This window comes from Typopeltis vanoorti, chromosome 9 (assembly GCF_054136105.1).
Source record: "Typopeltis vanoorti isolate ZY-2024b chromosome 9, IOZ_Tvanoo_1.0, whole genome shotgun sequence".
In the NCBI taxonomy this organism is placed as follows: Eukaryota; Metazoa; Arthropoda; class Arachnida; order Uropygi; family Thelyphonidae; genus Typopeltis; species Typopeltis vanoorti.
Genome location: NC_143557.1, coordinates 25,131,118 through 25,152,568, shown reverse-complemented (window position 1 = coordinate 25,152,568; position 21,451 = coordinate 25,131,118). Strand labels below are relative to the sequence as shown.

General features: G+C 35.6%; 1 protein-coding gene across 2 annotated transcripts in view; it reads left to right on the top strand.

Moving 5' to 3' along the window:
• LOC150102935 (intraflagellar transport protein 38-like) overlaps positions 1–21,451 on the top strand; it is a 232,937-nt gene that overhangs the window by 77,569 nt on the left and 133,917 nt on the right. For both annotated transcript variants that reach the window (XM_090397326.1, XM_090397327.1), the window contains exon 3: positions 4,170–4,254. In XM_090397326.1, coding sequence (XP_090253452.1) covers positions 4,170–4,254 — 85 coding nt within the window. The remainder of the gene's footprint in view (positions 1–4,169; positions 4,255–21,451) is intronic.

The following is a 21,451-nucleotide window of genomic DNA, read 5'->3' as shown; positions in this document are numbered from 1 at the left end:
AAGACTGAGTCTCTAGAGGTCAGATAATAATAATAACAACCTCAACAAGTATGGCTGCATTAATTCGTGAAAATCTGGGAGACAGCCATTCTGTCACACCAGATAGCCTGACTTCTCCAAATCAACTTAATGATTATCCAGCCCATAGAGTGTACACAAGGCATTAGTCTTTTCAGTTTCAATTTAAATTGTTTCTACAGTGATTTAATTGAGTTCCATGTTCTTGTCACAGTCATAATTTTGTACTCTGAACATGCTGGGTAGAAAATCAGTGAAGTATTAGTAAGTCCAATAAATTAATTAAATTTTTTGTCTTATTGGTGTTGTTTATACTGCAAATAACTATTATGAATAACCAACAATACCTCTAAGCCTTTCTATACCTACTGCTAGCAAAGCAAGCCTTCAATATGAGTAGGAATTTAGGGTAATTGTTCTCTCCAATATTTGACAAGAGTTGAGGTCAGAGAAAATGTATGGGGGGTTTGATGGTAAAGATTCATTATCCTTCTTAGGAATGGGCTTTTGCAAGGTGAGAGAATTGAGTTTTGATTTACCGATATTACTTGTATTTAAGGAACTTGGTAGAAATTTTTGAGGTCTCGGCTAACCATTAAATGGCTTGTGGAAATGGGAGCATTAACATGCCCTGCCATTAACGATGTTCTGAATGAGAATTAATCCTGTTTGCTCTCTCTCAAGGGTGAAGTAGAGGAATAATCTATTCAAGAAAAGAACAGAAAAAAAAAAACATTAGGTTTCATAGTATCTGCATGATAGTAGAGAAAGACAAAGCAAAAATCATGAACACAATCAGTGGCGTAGCTAGAGCTGTTGCCTCCCCTCTCAGTACACACTAAAAATACTACAAAAAGTCAAAACGACATATGAGGAAATAAATTAAAACACTATGTTTATTTTTGAAGTAAAACTTTAATTTCAAGAAAAATAACATTCTAAAATGTTATTTTTGTTGCTTTTCTGTTAGCAAAATTGTCGATGACATTGGCGAAGTCTATTTCATAGTAATGTAGGTAATTCTTAATCAATTTTAATTTAGAAAAACTCCTCTCGCAACTAGCAACACTTGCAGCAATTGTGAGGAAAATTCGCAGTAGTATTACAATATTTGGAACTGAGTTCTCGAGACTGTATTTTAGAATTACTGCAAAAGTTCAAAAAGGTACAAAGTGCTTCCCGGGGTGGACAGCCCCCTCCACACACCCCTAGCTATGCCACTGGACAGAATTAAGAAAGGTTAATTGAATATTGGTAATATATGCAGACAGTTGGGTGATTTTTTTCAATTCTATCTGAATTTTGAGATTGAAAATGAAATGAACTTTATTGAGAGCTGGAATTAAGAACAAGTACAACAATCAGACTGGAAATTCAGTGGCAAATCCTGAAGAAAGGATTAATTGATTCAGCCAGAGAGGCATGTGGTGAGGTTGCCTGCAAGGATAAAAAAAATCAGAACTGCAGGGTGGACTTGAAGTTAAAGAAGAAAGCATATTGAAGTGACATAATGCTAATGACTCAGCATGCGGTCTAAGAGAATACAAAGAAACATGTAAAAAAGTAATGTTTAAAACTAGCTAAAGAAAAGTCATGGGAAGATTTTGTTAAGAACATAGAAAATAAATATCAGGAAGGTGACAAAATATTCTGGAAGCTATCAAAAACAGCTTAGGAGAAAAGGATGCTGTAAAAGGAATCGAAGATGATAACAATGACATGAAAACTGAAGATAAAGATATTCTAGTACAGTAGAGAAGGCCTGATCAGAGTGTTAAATTCCAGATGATTAGAGTAGCACTCTTATGTTACCCATCTGTAAATAGGAACATAAAATTGAATGTGAGAATTGCAGAGAAATTTTCCTGCTGAATGTTCTTGGTATGATTATATATGCATACATGAGAAAAGGCTAAGAAAAATTGTGGAAGGGAAATCTGGAGAAGAACAAGCTAGATTCAGCCCAAATAGACATTGCCAGGATCAGATTTGCACTTTAAGACAAGCAGTTGAGAAATCATGGGAATATAAGAAGGATCCGTATTTAATTTTGTAGATCTGAAAAAGGCATATGACAAGGTGCCAAGAAGAAAGTTCTTCAAAATGCTACAATCATATTGGAAAATAAGACATTATATTGAGAAATACAGTCTCTATTCGAGTTCTAAGAACTGAAGAATTCTTCAATTCATTAGAATTGAAGGAGATGCAGGAAGATGGTTTTATGTTAAATCAGGTATGAGAAAAGGGTGCATGTTATCTCCATTCTTATTCATCATCTGTATAAATTGCATCATGAAGGAAAGTGGCATTAAACCTGATATCAAAATTGGAGATGATATACTAAACTAGCTGTGTTGCAAGACTTTGTTCAAACCAATTTTAATTTATGGATCTGAGAACTGGATTAGAAATAAAATACTTGATCAAAGACTGGAGACTACAGATATAAGAGTTGTGAGAAAAGGGAAGCTCAGATGATCACTTAATAGAATGGGAGAGGAAAGATTAATGACAGGTGTTTGTTGCCAGGATAGCAGGGAAAAAAACCCAGATGAAGGCAAGATCTAGGTGGATTGATACAGTAAGTAATGCATTAGGGGACCAAAGTATAAGATCTGACAGTATTAGAGTCCCAAGAGATAACAGATTAATTTGGAGGATTGTTGATATAAGTTAGTAATGATACAAACTTTTCATGTAGTGCTATCAGTACTCCCCTGAGGATACACATCAGGAATTTTATAATGATATTTTTGAGTGATATATTCAAAATAGTTGGAAGTATGAATGCTGTTGGGTGCTCTTAGCTTACCAAAAGGAATGGTGATGTTAGTTAGTACTTTTGTAGTGTAGTGAATAGTATATAACATTTTGGACATATCTGAGATGAAAGGAATATTTACATACAGCTTTCCATATGGTAGACTTATTAGGATCCAAAGGAGTACTGCACTATTTTTGAAGATTTTCTGTGGTCCTATAGAACAATATGGACGCTATTGAGGTGTGATGCCAGGATTTTTTTTTTTTAAGTTTGAAATGAGTGATTTTACCATAACATAACTTGCTACGGTGAGGGGCAACTGAAGGATTTTCTACTAAATGCAAATTAGCTGGCCACAATAAGATGATACGTTCTCACCCTTTCCCCCAAAAGTTGGGTTTTTCCTGTTTGATAACTGACACACACACTGCCTGGAGAATGCACATGGGTTTTGTCAGAAATAATACGCTATGGGCATATATTTAATTTCTTTGTTCTATTAAAAATTATATTTAGAAAGCGAAGTTAATTGTCCATAATGGGCCCTTTCGGCCTAATTTGTAAATGGAAGATGAGATTAAGTTGCATCATTCTCTAACGGTTATTATTTGCTCACACCAGTTGGAATAATTTCATCTCAATATAATACTCTAAAAATCATTCAACTGCTATTCTGAGTGTACTGAAAATATGGAGATACGTCAGCTTTCTTTCACATAAGCATGTGTAAATTATATGCAATTTAATCTTTCAAACATTACCACTATCGATAGCTATCAAAAATTAGGAGTGTGTGCAATCCTTATTTCCTTACACTTGCTGTGTAAGGATTTAAATTTTTCTTTTTTTTTTCTTTTCAAATAAAAATAACTTTAGTTCTAGGGTCGATAAGCCATGGACATTGCTGTAGAGACAGACTTTTTCTGTGTTGTTTCATGCATGGCATTAAAATTATCTTCCATCTCAAGCCTTATAATACATTCATATCATAGTGATATTTAGAACTATAGCTCTGTTGTTGGCTGACAGAGCCTCCAGCTGTTCATTTACCAAGGCTTATGAAAACCAGAGAATACCAGATAAGAATATTTTTGTCATATTGTAAATATAAGAATTTTAATCAAGAAAAAATGGATAGACATCTATATTATTGTCAGGCATTTTATGTTTGTATTTTGTAACTATATTATCTGATTTTTATATAAAGATCAGTATCCCATCAGCATTTTGCTTTTGTTTATATTTTATCTCAATCAGAGGAGCATCAGAATTAAAATTACAAAGAAATTTTATTACATCTCACTAGTTTAATGGTGCATTTTTCTATGTATAAGAATTAGGAATTCTGAAATATTTAAATTCAAATATTGAATTGTATATATAGATATGATCCCAATGTTGACATGCCATCTGAAGTTGATACAGAACAAGACCGTGTAATTTTCATTAAGTCTGTTGCCCAATTTATGGTAGGTTTTTTCATTATTGGAAAGACTTTCATATATAATTTTAAGTAATACATTTCCAGTTATATTTAAATAATAATGATATTCATGAAAAATACTCATCCTGTTTGGGTATCTTTTAAAGATGGCACAAATTTTTTATGCAAATCCCCTTACAAAAGAGTTGTAAACTACAACAGGTTGTCATTTATTAGCACCTTGGGTGGGCTAAAAAAAAGTTAAATAATCCATATCATTCAGATCTCCTATAAGAAGGGCAATAATTTCATACAGGTTGATGAAATTCATCTACCACCAAAAAATGTTCATAAACGTTTTTGCTTGCTGCGTGATTTAACTCCACAGCTATAGGTAAGCAGAAGCATTACCCACTTAGGCAACCAGGCTAAGTGGGTAAGGCTTTATAGACTTGACCTTTGTCATGAACTATTGTTCTCCCTTTGAAATAATACCCATATTTTGTGAAAGGAAATTAAAATAGTTTCAGAAAGATAATCCTCAATTCCCTCTTACACCAGAAGTTGTATAATCACTTATTTAACTTATACACTGGTCTCTGGGAATTGCAGTTCAGGAATTTTGATTAAAATCGGCCATAATCCTGAGAATTTTATTTAAAAAATCCTGGGAATTTGAGATTTCTAACATTTAATAATAATAATAAAAAACCTGCCAGTTTTACATATTGATTTGTTATTTTTAGAGCTACAGAAAGTTTATAATTCATCCGTGCAGTTAGCCTAGTGGTTATGCGCTTTGCAACCTTATGCCTGGAAAAGGAGTGTTCTGGGTTCGATTCCCATCGCCAATGTGAGTAGCTTAAGGATCTTTCTCAGACATAGCCAAGTTAGCCGGTCTTGGGTGTGGATAGCAGGGTTTTTCTCCCCAGTTTATCTGGGGTTTTTCCTCCCGCAAGCTGGCAAACCCAGCCTTGTGAACACGCGCAGCTACAGCCACAGAATATACTGGGAGGCATAGGGCTAGTCACCTTATCCTCGGACAGGTATGACTTAGAAGAGCTAAAGATAGCTCTGTAACATGCAGTAGGCCTAACACGTAGAAGGGAGAAGAAGAAGAGAAATTTTTAAAAATTCCATTTATGTATTTACTAAAAATTTCTGCCTGGTCTCTGAGGAGAGCCAACCAGTTCGAAACAGCTGTCATGCCAGCAAAACCTTACCAAAATGGACCATATATTCAAAAGGTGAATATATGGACACTTTGACAAGCGATCATGTCTTCTATATGGTCTGTTCTAGGGCAACTCGTAAACGATGGCAAGTATATTCCTGTAAGCTCTCTGGTCAAATTTCATACAAAACATCTCACCAACATGATTTTACCTCACACAGGAAAAACATTTTCTTTCATCAAGAACAGTGCACATTTTATTGAGAAGGTAAAAGATATTTACATTGGACCTTCAGACATCTTAGCAAGTTTGGATGTTATCAGCCTACTTAGAAATGTTCCAAGAAATGAAACTGTGAATCTCCTTGAAGACCTTTTTCCTCCGGACAGCATAGATCTTTATAAACATTGTATAAATAATACTTTTTTTCATGTATCAAGACAAATTTTGGAAACAAAAGAAGGATTGGCTGTGGGCTCTTCCCTCTCTCCAGCTTTAGCTAACCTATTTATGGAAAATTTTGAAAATAATGCTTTAATCAATTATCATAAAAAACCAAAAATTTAGCTACGCTGTGTAGACGATATTTTCATCATATGGCCAGGAACAACAGATGAACTCATTGCTTTTAAAGATTACCTTGAATAATTTACATAAGAATATAAAATTTACTATAGAACTAGAAGAACTTAGAAAACTTCATTTTTTGACATGCTATTAGAAGTCAATGAAAAAGATAATAAACAAAAAACTTTCTTTCTCAATATATAGAAACCCACCAACACAAGAAGATTTCTTAATGCAACCTCACACCACCACCCTTCACAAAAAAAAAAAATAGGTCTAATAAAAACCCTGAGGGACAGAGCTTATAATATTTCCAACACAAAAAAACAGAAAAATGAAGAATTAGAATATTTAACACAGATCCTCAAAAAAAAAATGGTTATGAACCCAAGACTATCAAAAAAATCCTCCACACACCTCCTACAAGCATCTCACAGAAACAAGATTTCAAAAACTCTATCACACTTCCATATATCAACAATGTTACAGACAAGATGGCTAAATTACTAAACAAACATAACATCAAAGTAGCCTTTCTGCCGCTGAAAAAAATTTCAACATTTCTATATCCCCCGAAACCTCCACATCATCCTTTAAAAAAACCAGGTGTTTATAAAATTTATTGTTCTTGCAGCATCTGCTATGTAGGACAGACAAGAAGATCTGGGGAAATATGCATGAACAAACACCAAAAGGATGTGCAAAACAGAAGAGAACACAAATCAAGTCTAGCTTTCCTTACCACTTCCACTGGCCACAATGTACTCTGGCAGAAAACAAACATGTCTTAACATAGAAAAAAAACTGTTACATAAGGAAATTTAAAGAAGCTGCAAACATGCTTAGAATTCCAACACAATGCAATAAAAACCAAGGCTTAATTCTATACCAAGTTTGGTCAACTTTGATAAAAAAAATATCTCAGTCAGACCTTGGACATTATAAACATGAACAACAGAACGTGGCATCATCCAGCATTGCTTAAACCTAGCACTGCTTTGAATCTGAATTCTGATTTTTTAATTTTATGAACAGTCAGACGGCTACAACTGTATAGTATGAACTATTTTTGAATAATTTCTCTTTTTTGTGTTTTAAACTTTAAGTTACCATTTGCCCCTGAAGATGTAAGTCAAACGACTTATGAAACTTGCCAGGTTTTATTTCTTTATTATGTTTTTAGCTTAATAAAAAAAATATGGTCCAGTTACTGGAATATGCCTTATGAACTTCTAAACCACAGAAACCTCCACTTACAATTTATATATTTATTATTATTATTATTTTGCTATGTTCAGTCAGTCAAGAGCAACTTAAATCTAGATTGAATGCTAATTAAATCTGTCATTAAAGCTATTTAAATGTTTTCTATAATAAGCTTGATTATGTTTCTCTACATCTGCATAGTTCCTCCAGCATAATTTTTTTCATGCTGTAGTGCAGGGGTTCCCAACCTGGGTCACCTGTTTCCCCATGGGGTACAGGAAGCTTGTCCAGGGGGTATGGTGAATAGCAGGTAAATAAGTATATTATGCTATTAATATATTCCAAAAATAGTTATGTTATCTTATCATCATTTCCGGGCTATTCCATGTTGGTTCTCTCTGTCAGCCACACCAGCAACATTTCAGGTCTCTTTTCAGACACAGTGAGGTTGCATAAATTTTTTTCTCACTGCAGGGTCCAATAACTCAAAATGTCTGGTTAAGATTCAAGATAGCTAGTGAAATTGCCAGATCGGCATCCCCCTCGAGGCTCGCCTCCACGGCATCTGCACCACATGCACTTGATGTACTGTATGGTACACACTCCAACTGCTTCATTTCGACATGCTCACAGTACATATGTTTTAGTGATAAACATAGGTTAGCTAAATTACTTTTGCCGACTTCACTTTTGCTGACTGAATTTTAATCTAATTGTAAGTAGCTTATAGTTTATTTTTAGCGTATTCTAAAAATATGAGGATAGATCAAGATTTAAATACATTAAAATATTATTTATTTTTTAGCTTATTTTTAAAATGAAAGGTTAGATCAGGATTTATATACAAAAAAATATTATTTTTGCAGACTCAAGGAATGACCATGCCAAAGAAACGTTGTTACCAAGATTCATATGTTCAATCTGGTTTTATTTTTGTGCTTGACAAAGAAAGTGTGCAAAAACCGTAGTGCTTCATTTGCTCCAAGATATTCAGCAATGGCAGTATGAAGCCATCAAAATTGAGAGAGCATCTTCAGAATGTTCATCTAACGAGTCAGAGTCCTCATTTAGAATAAAACGAGCACGATTTGGTAAGAATATCACACTTCACGACCATGGATTTATTACCCTGAAGAAGCCAGCACTGGAGGCCAGTTATTGCTTCTCATTGAGGATCGCCAAAGAAAAGAAACCACATGCAATTGCTGAGACATTAGTGAAGCTGTGTGCTATGGACATGGTTGAGTTGATGTTTGGTAAAGAAGCAAAAGAGAGAATTGCACAAATACCATTATCAAATAATACAATTTGTGATGGGATTCGAGAAATGTCAGAAGACATACATGTACAGGTAGTGGAGGAAATCAAGAAAAGTCCGGCAAGAACTAGTTTATAGTTGGATGAATCAACTGATGTCTCTAACTGCGCACAGCTTCTTGTTTTTACTAGATATATACATCAGAATGAAATAAGAGGAATTTCTTTTTTGTAAACCCTTGAAAGAAACAACAAAAGCAGTGGACATTATGAATTTGGTGAATGATTTTTTTTTTTTTTTTTCAAATGGCCTTTCATAGGAATTAGTAGAATCTATTTGTACTGACAGGTTCTCCCACTATGTTGGGGAAAAAATCAAGTTTCACCGCTTTAGTTAAAGAAATCAACCCAAATATTTTTACAAGCCAATGTATCCTTCACCGGTATGCTTTATTGTCTAAAACACTTTCACATAATTTGAAAGCCATTTTGGATGCAAATTTATACGAAAAGTTGTGAATTTTATCAATCAATAGCATTGAATCACCATGTGTTTAAATCTTTGTGTTAAGAGGTTGGAGCAGATCATATCGTACTGCTGCTTCATACAGAAGCACAATGGTTATCCAGAGGAAATGTTTTAGGAAGGGTTTTTGAACTTAGAGATTTAATTGAAATTTTTTTAGTCGAAAAAGAATCTGCTTTTGCTTCATATTTCAAAGATCCAAACTTTGAGATTTCTCTGGCTTATCTTTCTGATGTATTTGGAATTCTTAATTCTGTGAACATTTTACTGCAAGGTACAGATGTCATTCTCGCAGAGGCTGAAGAAAAGATACAATCGTTTCAAGAAAAATTGACTCTCTTGGGAAAGAAGGGTGGAGTTAGGTAACTTTGCCAATTTCAAATCTCTTGATGAAATCACTTCAGATCTGGCATATGAACTAAAACAGGAAGTTCGTGATAGCATTATATTGCATTTAAAAACTTTGAAAGAGGCAGTTGCAAGAATAATTCCTCCTGACCAAATGAATGAAGTTTGGATACGTAACCCTTTTCATATTGATTTAGAAAAAATCAGTGACAATGGCCCAGTGAAAGATGAGCCAATTGATCTCCGTAATAACAAGAAACTCCGAATTGAATTCCAATCAATGACGTTACAAAATTTTTGGTTTACACTTGGAGAAGCATATCCCGTTATCACCAAACGTGCTTACATGACTATAATTCCATTTATAACAACTTATCTATGTGAATCAGGATTCTCAGTTCTGTTTTCAATCTAGTCCAAAACAAGAAACAAACTGGAACCTGAACATGATATGCAGGTATCTATTTCAAAAACTGTACCAAAAATAAAACTGTTGATGGATAAGAAACAGAATCAAGGGTCTCCCTAGTCGATTTTACTGCAGTTTAATAAAGATTTTACAATTTTATGATAATGTAATTGATTTATTTACTGAATAAAGCTTTTAATAAAATTTAATTACTTAATTGTTTATTTCTTATTATAATGAAAATAGGGAGGGTACCGGATAATTTACTAAAAGCCAAGGGGGTATGGGGACCAAAAAGGTTGGGAACCCCTGCTGTAGTGGGTAGTCTTGAGGCACTGCTAGCATGCTTAATGTCCATTGCAGATAATTTATTGGTATTTGGTTGAATTTCACTATATACTGGAATAATAGTTTATAATGAAAAAAGCATTTAAAATTTTCACTGGCATTCTAAAACTCTCACCAACATTAAGAATTCAATGAATTTTTTCCCCACCTGTAGCCCATATGAAAAGAATTTTGATTGATATCATCTAGGGATGTGCCAAACCATGATTTAGGTCAGTAATCAAATATTTGGTTTGAAATTGCGCCTAAGCATACTAAATGAAATTTTATAAGCAAATGTTTTGATAAAAAGAAATACACGCACTAAAAACTGATAAAATGTTAATACATATATATATTTTTTGTTCAAAACATTTGCTTACAATTTTAATTCAGAATGTTTAAAATTTAATTCTGTATGCTTTAGTTGAATATTCAGTGCTTCGGCCAAATTCCAGAATAGAGAAAAATTGAATAATATGTGCACTAATACTGCACCTAAGCATGTAAACACATGAAAATGCAAAAATCAATTATTATTATTGTTGTTGTTGTTGTTATTATACCTCCATGGAGTCAGCAGACTCATAACAGGAGGTTAGACTAATGACTTATTCATTCAACTAACAACATATTCATCGTACTGAATCTTAAAATCCTTAACATGCCCTGCATTAACAACATATTCTGGTGATGCATTCCATTCACTCACAATTCTTTGTGTAAAAAATTTTCTCCTCGCACTCTTACATAACCGCCGACCTGGTTGGCCAAGTGGTTAGCGTATTCGCTCTCCAGCCAAAAGGCTGCAGGTTCGAATCCCGCTGTGGGCATGGATGTTTGTGATTGTCTGTGAAAATAATAGTGATGATGGTGGACAGTAGATGGCATTGGTGTAGATGAAGCAGTTTGTGGATGAGGTTGAGCGGTGGACACGGAGAGTTGTAGAGTAGGTGCCCTCTCTCGATGAGTCTTAGGACTCCCTGGAGGTGTCAAATAATAATAATAATAACTTCCAGGGATGGCCTCTGGTTCTTTCCCTCTCACCTTATACTCTTTTTATAATTCCCTCTGGATTAATCTGATAAAATCCCCTCACTAACTTAAACATCTCTGTGATATCACCTCTTTTCCTCCTATCCACTAAACTGTGCAATCTACATTCCTTCGACCTCTCTCTCTCTCTCTCTCCATAGCCAGCATTTCAGAGTTCTGGTATTGTCTTAGTCACTCATCTCTGGACCCTCTCCAATGTTTCCACATTACAATGAAAGCCAGGCGACCAAATCTGAGCACAACAGTCCAATTGTGGTCTGACCAGTGCTTTAGTTGCACAACCACCTCCTTATTCCTACACAGTCAGCGCACATCTTATCATAGTGACACCGATGTGTAGTTTTTGCTACACCTGTGATATGCCCTCTAAACGTTAGTCTCCTGTTGACTATCATTCCCAAATCTCATCCACTTCCTGCAGTACATCACCATCAATATAGTACACAGCCTTATATTTCTGCACTCCAAAATACAACATTTTGCACTTATTAAAACTACTTCACTCCTTTGTCCAAGTCAAAAGTCTATTAAAATCATCCTGAAAGGATTTAACATCAGCAGTGCTACTTATAATTCTATCCAACTTTGCATCATCAGCAACCAGCTGAAGATTTTCCATTCAGTTCACATGATATATCATTTACTAACAGCAGAGCCTAAGAACAGAACCCTGGGGCATGGTTACCCTTCATTTTTGAGACACTTCTCCATCATACACAACTTGCTGGTATTGTTCAGAGAGACAATCACCAATCCATCTAATCAGTATATTATTTATCATGTGGTAATTTATCAAATGCTTTTGCAAAGTCCAAGAATATCACTGTATATGATTCTCTCTTATCTTACACGCTCATTACCTTATCATAAAATGCAAGTAAATTGCTAAAACAGGACCTATCCTTAACAAATTTATGCTGACCATCATAAAAAATACTATGTCTATCAACCCAATCTTGTATTCTATTCCTTGACTACAACTGCAGTTATACAGACTGCTTATAATTAGAAACTTCTGTCCTAGAACTACGCTTGTGGAGTGGTAATATTTTGCCTTCTTTCAACTTCTTGGGAACCTTACCCACTCCAAATCTTGCATTAAATAACCAGGTCTAGATCATAACTAACTGTTGTGCACATTCCTTAAAAGTGCGTGGTGATATGTCATCCATTTCCACATCTATTAAGGTCTAATAGAATCAACATCTGATGCAGCTTTGATTCGTTCACTTCTGATCCTCCTAATACTTGTCTCCCTTCTATGTGTTGCACGACATGATTTACACCAGTATGATATATGCCAATAAAGTAGTCATTCAATGATTCCACTATATCTTTTATATCGATCACTCTGCTACCATGACTATCCACCTGTGTTAACGTACCATAATTATTTTCCCTCTTGTTTGCCATATAGCAGAAGAATTTCCTTGAAATAACCTTGGCCTGACCAACCAATCTCCTTTCATACTACACCTTTTACTTCTTTACCTTGCTTGTCATCTTCCTAGCCTGTAGTTTATACTCTTCATGGATCTGATTACTGCCGACTGTCTTCTACCTCCTCCATAATATTTTGTTTTCCAACACAGCTTGCTTGGTTTCACTGTTCCTCCATTTCACTCCTATTCTGTTTACTTGACTAACCCTTGGAATGTAGTTATACATCACTTGTTTCAGATACTGCCTTATGAATTTCCATGCACTGGCAACATCTTTTCTGCACAGCTCATCTACCTAACATATTAATGTTAGTTGACTACACAGCTTCCCATAATCACCCACTTTATAATTCCACGTGTATCCTTTTTTGGCAATAACCTTTTCTTATTTACTATTTTCCATACAAGTACCTCGTGATCACGTTCACCAACTTGATGGCAATGCTAATATCTCATTAACAACTACATCTGGTGAAGTTATCACCAAATCCAGAATACTAGAGATTCTAGTTGCTTTGGTCATTTGCTGCTTAAGATATTTATCCCTCAGAAATTCAACTATCTCCTCCTTCCATTCTATATTCCTGTAATTAAAGTCTCCCATCAAGATCACCTTCTTTTTACATGCCCAACCAATTTGCCTGAACATTTCAGAATCATTAGTATGCTCTACATTCCCTGGCCTATAACAGTATCTTATCAGATATACTAGCCTGTTAATTTCAATTTCACACCACACAGGTTAAAAATCTGCACATGCTATCAGCTTCCACACTGTGTGGACAATTCATCTGCAATCAAAACTTTCCAAATTATATATATATATATATATATAATTTCTATTTCTATTCCCAGTATCACATTTACCTCAGGCAACTATGTTTCACTTATACCAATTATCTTTGAGCATACTGACTCATTCAATGCAGTAAACTCAGCTCTCTTATTTTGAATACTCCTTATATCTGCATACAAACATAACAATTCCTATGTCTTTGAGGCCATTCTGCGAGCACTAATGTTCTCTACTCTGGTTGCCATATCGTACCTCTGACCACTCCTGTTTCCCTGATCCTGACTCTGATTGCCATTCATACTTGTCTCATCCTGACCTTAATGCATTCAAACCATATCTTCGACTTTGTTTTCCATCTTTCACAGATTCACAAACTGTGAACCCCCTCCCCTTTGCCTCACACAACTCGGTCATCTTGCTATCCATTATATCTGCTCTCCTTCTCAATGCACTATTGTCATATCTGGGCAAAATACTAACGACTTTTCCAACAACAATATTATCCTTTACCTCCTGTAACTTCCTCAAATCTCTATCATCATTCCTTTTTTTCATGAAATAAGTTATTCGTGCTCACTACTGATATCATTAGTTCTGATGTGAGCTCTTTCCTTCTCTGCAAAGCATTTGTTACTTGTTTCAATGTTCCACCAGGAAAGCATGTTTTGTGTACTTTATTAGTCATCACACCTCTAATGATCGAGTTCCCATACAATGATATACAATTATCCTTTGACTCTTTCCTTATAATATTAACTTCTTCCTTCTTATTCACATCTGCCAGTCTCTTCATGAGGTCTTTAATCTCATCTTCCAGATGCTTCATTTCACTTTTCATTTTCACCAACTCTTGTTACCTAAGTTCTTCTACTACAGTCCTGATGCTAGCTCCCATTTTGAAGCACTCCAACCTATCAATACACTTTTCTCTTACATTAATACTTTCCTTCTTTTCATTCACTCTAATAGCACACAAATCTTTCATATTTTTCGGTGCATACATGAAGCAGTTCTCACAATGCATTCACTGGGAAACATCCAGGGCAGAACTCAGTCTTTGTGCCGAACCTTTCATGCTGCACACATGCATTTTTTTTATGCCATTTTCAGAAAGCTTATATATATATATATATAAGCTTTGAAAATATTTCCAAAGATTATATATATATATAACCTTTGGAAATTTATAAAAATACTTGGAAACATGAGAATGTTTCCAAGTATTTTCATACAATGCCCACAGGTTGTATGAGAATACAACCTGTGGGCATTGGAGTTGCCTTGACTTGCACTACTTAAGACATAAATACTGCCCCATCACCTGTATATGTATCTTAAGTAGTGCCTTGACTTGCACTACTTTAGACACAAATACTGCCCCATCACCTGTATATCTACCTTTTTATTAAAATTTTTCAGTTAAAGTTTTTCTGGTCTGACAGCTGTTTCAAACCATTGGTTCTCATCAGAGACCAGACAGAAACCTTAAGAGGAAAACTCTTATTCAGCACCAAGACAAGTAAACTGTGGTCAGAGTTATTATCAGAGAAGAATATAAAAGTGTTCATTTCAGCATTATAAAATAAACAGATCAATCCATATTTCTAAGCCAAATATATATATATATATAAAACATGGAATGTTTTTTAAGTAGAGCAGACTAAAACAACTCTGCTGCTGAGGATTGTATTCTCATATGCTTTCTGGTCTTTATTTGAAGATTTTTTTAAGTTGTAATAATAATAATTAATTTAATTTTATTTTATTTTAAATTATTTTAATTAAATTAATTAATTTTTATTAATTATTTAATTTTTATTAATTTATATTTTATAATTATAATAAATAAAAATTGTAATTTTTAAGTCTGTTGGCATGCAGTCAACAGACTCATTGTGAGAGACCCACTCAACCAGCAACATGTCTGTCATAATGAGCTTTGAAGTTATTTACACTACTTGCACTCACAACATTGCTTGTAAAAAGCATAAAAAAATCTACTCTTCATATCCTTCTTCGCCACATCTTTATACAACTTCCAGGGATGACATCTTATTCTTCCCATCTTCACATCCACTCTTTCTTATAATTTCTTCTGTATTAATGTGATAGAGTCCCTTAACTAACTTGAAGGTCTCTATCATATCTCCTCTTTTCCTCCAATCCACCAACCTCTGTTATTCACATTCTATCTCAAACACTCTTCATAACCAACACTCAAGAGTCCCGATATCACTTTGGTTATTCATCTTTGGACACTCTCTAGTGTTTCCACATCACAATGAAAACTATGACCAAATGTGAGCACAATAGTCCATATGTGGTCTGACCAATGCCTTATATAGATGCACCACCACTTGCTTATCCCTGCATGTCAGTGTACTTTTTTATCATAACAGCAATATGATGTGCAGTCTTTGCAACACGTGTAATGTGTCTCTGAAACTTGAGCCCACTGTATACCATCACTCCAAGATCCCAAATCTCATCCACTTCCTGAAGTACAGCTCCACCAATACAGTATGTAGCTAATAAATGCAAGGTGTTACCAAATTGTAACACCTTGCATTTATTAACATTAAAACTGCAACCCCTCATTTGTCCAAGCTAAAAGTCTATTCAAATCTTCCTGTAGAGAATTAACATCAGCACTACTCCTGATATTTCTACCTAACTTTGCATCATCAAGAAAGATTTGAAGATCCCCAGTCAATCCACATAAAATATCATTAACAAACAAGTTAAATAGTAGGGGGCCCAAGAACAGAACTCTGTGGTAATCTACTAGTTACCTTCCAATTTTGAGACACAGCTCCATTGTACACAACTGCTGGTATTGTTCAGAGAGAGAGAGTCAATCTCCAATCTATCTAACTAATATACTATCTATCCCTATCCTCTGCAGCTTGTACTCATCATGTAGAGCTATCGAAAGCTTTTGCAAAGTCCAAGAATATCACTGTATATGATTCTCCCTTGTCCAAAACATTCGTCACCTTATCATAAAACATAACCAGATTGCTAAAACAAGACCTGCCCTTCACAATCCCATGCTGATCATCATGGAGAATCCTGTGTTTATAAACCCAATCCTGTGTTTATAAACCCAATCCTGTATTCTATTTCTAACCAGTTTTTCCAACACTTTGAGCACAATTGCAGATATACAGACCGGTCTATAATTTGGAAACATCTGTTCTCAGACCATGCTTGTGAAGAGTTATTATTTTTGTCTTCTTTCCACACCTTAGGAACATTACCCACTGCAAGACTATCATTAAGTAACCAACCAGAACAAGGGCATGGCTAACTCTTTCTCACATTCTCTAAAAATACATGGTAATATGTCATCCATTCTTTATTAACATCTAATCCAAGCAACACCTGATACACCTCTGATTCTTTCACCTTTAATTCTCCTAATTCTTGCCTCTCTTCTACATGTTGCATAGTATCATTCATACCACTATGATATACACTAATGAAGTGTTCATTAAATAATTCCACTATATCATTTGCTATGGTTACTTTGCTACCATAGCCATCCACCAGCATCAACCTGCTGTAATTATTTTTCGTCTTGCTTGCCACATATCAGAAAAATTCCCTTGGATTAGCTTTGACCTGACTTGCCAATCTCCTCTCATATTCTACTTTTTCTTTTTTAACCATGATTACCACTTTTCTGGCCTGCACTTTATATTCTTTGTGCATCTGTTCACTCCAAACTGTCGTGTACTTCCTCCATAACAACTTTTTTTCATCCATCTCACTCCTACTCTATTTATTCGCTTAACTCTTGGTATGCAGTTATGCATTGCTTGTATTAGTTACTGCCTTATCATTTCCCATGCACTGTCAACATCTTTTCTACACAATTCATCAGCCCAGTGTATTGATACTAATTGACTACAGAGCTTTTGATGATCACCCACCTTATAGTTCCACATATAGAACTTCTTGATAACTGCTTTCTCCTGTTTGACTACTTTCCAAACCAATACGTCATGATTACTTGCACCAACAGGTGGCAGTGTTGATACCTCATTCACAACCACATCCTTTGAGGATATTACCAAATCTAACACCAATAAACCTCATGTTGCTTCCATCACATGCTGCTTTAGATAGATATTATTATTATTACAGGCAACTCCAAGGAGTCCTTAGACTCATCGAGGGAGACCCTAACATCATGTCAAGAACAACTATTCAACATTCACACAGTATCTATCATACTTTGCCTTGAACTCATTCACAGTCATGGCACCCACAACAGACTCTGGCAGCTTATTCCACTCATTCACCACTCTCCAAGTAAAAAACCTAGCTCTAACACCCTTGCTAACCACACTCTTGCCCAGTTTCCATGGATGGCCCCTAGTTCTCCCACCACCAGTCCTGTTCTCATAAACATCTTCTGAATTAATCTTATAGAAACCCTTCAGTAATTTGAATGTCTAAATCATATCCCCCCCCCCCTCTTCTGCCTATCAACCAATTTCTGCAACCCACAAATCTTCAACCTGTTCTCATAAAGTTCATTCCATAGCCCTGCTATCATCTTGATCACTTTTCTCTGGATCCTCTCCACCTCCTCTCCATCAAGAAGAAACCCTGGCACCTATATCTGGGCACAATAGTCTAGATGGGGTCTTATCAAGGCTCGATACAGAGGAACAATAACTTGCTTGTCTCTGCTCGTCAAAGTATTCTTCAGTAATCAAGTGATTTGATGGGCTGATTTAGCCACTTTTGCAATGGGTCGCCTAAACTTCAACTCCCTATCCACCAACACTCCCAAATCCCTGGCCTCGTCAATCTCCTGGAGTACAGTTCCACCAATGTGGTATACTGCTGCTAATCTTTTCACCCCAAAATGCATAACCTTACATTTTTCCACATTAAATTGACATCCATTTTCCTTATCCCAGTCCTCCAAACTATCCAAATCATCCTGCAAAATTTTGACATCCTGTGCATTCACTATTGTTCTATCCAACTTTGCATCATCAGCAAACAAATTAACAGTTCCTCTCAGATCCTTTCCTATATCGTTAATGAACAAATTAAACAGTAGTGTTCCAAGAACAGAACCCTGCGGCACACCACTGTGACTAGTGGTGTGCCGCAGGACTTTTGGACTCTAGTCCTGAATAAACTACTCTCTGATATCTCTCCATCAACCACCCTCCTATCCATCTCACCACCCTATATCCTTCCCCATATGGGGCAGCTTACTGATTAGAATTCCGTGTGGTATCCTGTCAAAGGCCTTAGCAAGGTCCAGCAGAATCACTGTAAACCCTTATCCAGTTCAGTGGTCACTGTGTTATAAAACGTGAGCAAGTTACTGAGGCACGAACTACCCTTCACAAAACCATGCTGTTCTCCATACACTATCCCAATTTCATCTATCCATCTTTCCTCTTGACTACTTTCTCCAAGACCTTGACAATAACTCCTGATATGCTGATTGTTCGGTAATTTTCAACAGCTTGGAATCTCCTTTATGCAGTGAAACTATTTTCCCCTCTTTCCACCCCCTCGGGACTAACCCAGAGCTGAGTCTTAGATTAAACAATATGGTCAAGGGCGCTGACAATTCTCTCGCCACTTCATGTAAAAGTCAATTTTATATTAGGATGTTGGTTGGAAGGAATTGATTCACCTACTTACAATCTTTCAAAGCACCTCAAATGTTTCTCCAATAAAACCTCATCATTCATCAAAAACACCACAGACTTTGTTTCTCATATCAAAGATATTTCCATTAATGAAAATGACATTATAGCAAGTTTTGACATTGTCTCTTTATTTACTAATGTTCTTACAGACGAAGTACTTACATTACTAACGGAAAAATTATCCAAAAAATTGTTTGCTTTATTAAAACATTACATTTATTCTGGTTACTTTAGATATCGGGACTCCATTTACCAACAAAAACAAGGCCTGGCAATGGGCAACCCATTGTCCTCAGTTCTAGCAAACATTTTCCTAGAAGATTTTGAAACAAAAGCTATATCTTCCTTCTCATTTAAACCAAAACTTTGGAAACATTATGTTGACGATATTTTCATTATATGGAGTCACAGACTCGCATCGCTCATAGATTTTCTTCATCATCTTAACAACCAACATCCTAATATAAAATTTACTGCTGATCTAGCACAAAACAACTCCTTACCTTTCCTGGAAGTAATGATTGCACAGTGCTCTGAAAGATTAAAACTCTCTATATACAGGAAACCTACTCATACCAATAGATGTCCGCACAGCCATTCTCATCATTTCCCACCACAGAAACTTGGAACTATATCTACCTTAGGACACAGAGCAAGCTCTCTTTTGAATGAACCGGGTGAACTCCAAAAAGAAATAAATCACCTATCTCTTATCTTTAAACAAAATGGATACTCAAAAAAACGATTAAGAAATTTCTTCTGGATAGTGCACCACAGAAACTAATAATAATTTTAAAGGTAGCATCTCCATCAGCACATCAGCACAGTCTCTAACAAATTGGCTAAGGTCCTTAAAAAATACAATATCACATCAGGACGTTCTTCACCACACTTCCAAAAATCCGTTCTCTTATCAGCCATCCAAAACCTATTCAGCATAACCTAAAATATCCAGGTGTATATAAATGATGGTGTGATTGCAATATCCCTTATTTTGGACAAACCAACAAATCTATTGAACAACGTATCGAGGAGCATAAGAGAGACATCTCCTATAAAAGATCACGTGCAACTGCATTGTCAAGTCATCTTCTTTTCTCAAACAATCCTAATGATAATCTCCAAAGTCACTCCGTTTGCTGGGATAAATCAGAAAACATTTTTCAATGTGGTGATGAGTTCGAAAGAAAACTCATGGAATCCAGGGAAATCATCCTGAATCCTGAACACTTAAACAGCAATTTGAGTTATAACATCCCAGATAGCCATACTGCAGTTATTCAATATTGGCGTTCACGAGAGCCAGCATGCACACACGCAATAAACAATAGCGCGCCAGTTAGAACAACTTAAAAAATACAACGTTTTTGTTTCAATTATGTGTTGTAATTTTTACCTGTAATTTTCAGTTTTTTAGATGCTTCAATATTTATTACTATTCTCTTCCTTTAATGAATACCTGATGAAGGCTGTTATAAGCCATAACTAGTTGTATTATTCTCATAAAAAACTTTATAAGTTACCTCGGTTTTTAAGTCATTAAATCTATATTTTTTAAAAATGTATCACAAGAACTGAGTAGAAGTCCATAATTACATATATATATATATATATATATATATATATATATATACACAGGGTGTTCGGGATAAATTTGACATATTTATAATTAATTATATTTTTCCGTAAGTTACATGTATTAACACACACTTCTCTTCATTTAAAAGTTTGGACCCTTCTTCATTCATATACAAGATGTCAGAAAGGATGGATAGCTGGAACCCACCTGAATCATGGAAGAGAATAACTTGTATCATGATGATTCGTGCCCGCCATCAAAATAAGGATATTACGACTGCTGCCCAATGCTCCCTGAATACAGTAAAAACAATCAGGCATGAACTAGAGACTTGCAATGGTGACTACGAGGATGTAGCAAGAAGAAAGATCCCTAGCAGACGATCTGATTGCGTTCGTACAGCAGAATTCCTCGCAAATCTGCAGGAACAGGTGTTGAAGAACCCTGGCATTGGAATTCGGGCTTTGTTCGTGGAGTTGCTAACTGTAGTCAAGTCCTGGATAACAAGGGTAGCCAATGGTAGGCCGTATGTATGGCAGCAGGATTCGGCCCCTTGCCACACCTCTGGGAAAAGTCAAAAATGGTTGTCTGAAAATTTCTACGACTTCACCAGTCCAAATGTTTGGCCTCCAAACTCCCCAGACCTTAACCCCATGGATTATTTTGTATGGGGCGCAGTTGAAAAAGACACCAATCGCACTTCCAGTAATACAAAAGCCCAGTTAATGGATAAAATTAAAACAGTTTTTGCGGCCCTTCCCAGGGAGACTGTAGCATCAGCTTGTTCGAGGTTCCGAAGCAGAATTGAAGCTGTGATCGATGCTAATGGTGGTTATTTTGAGTAAATCTTGTTGATAGTATTGTAATT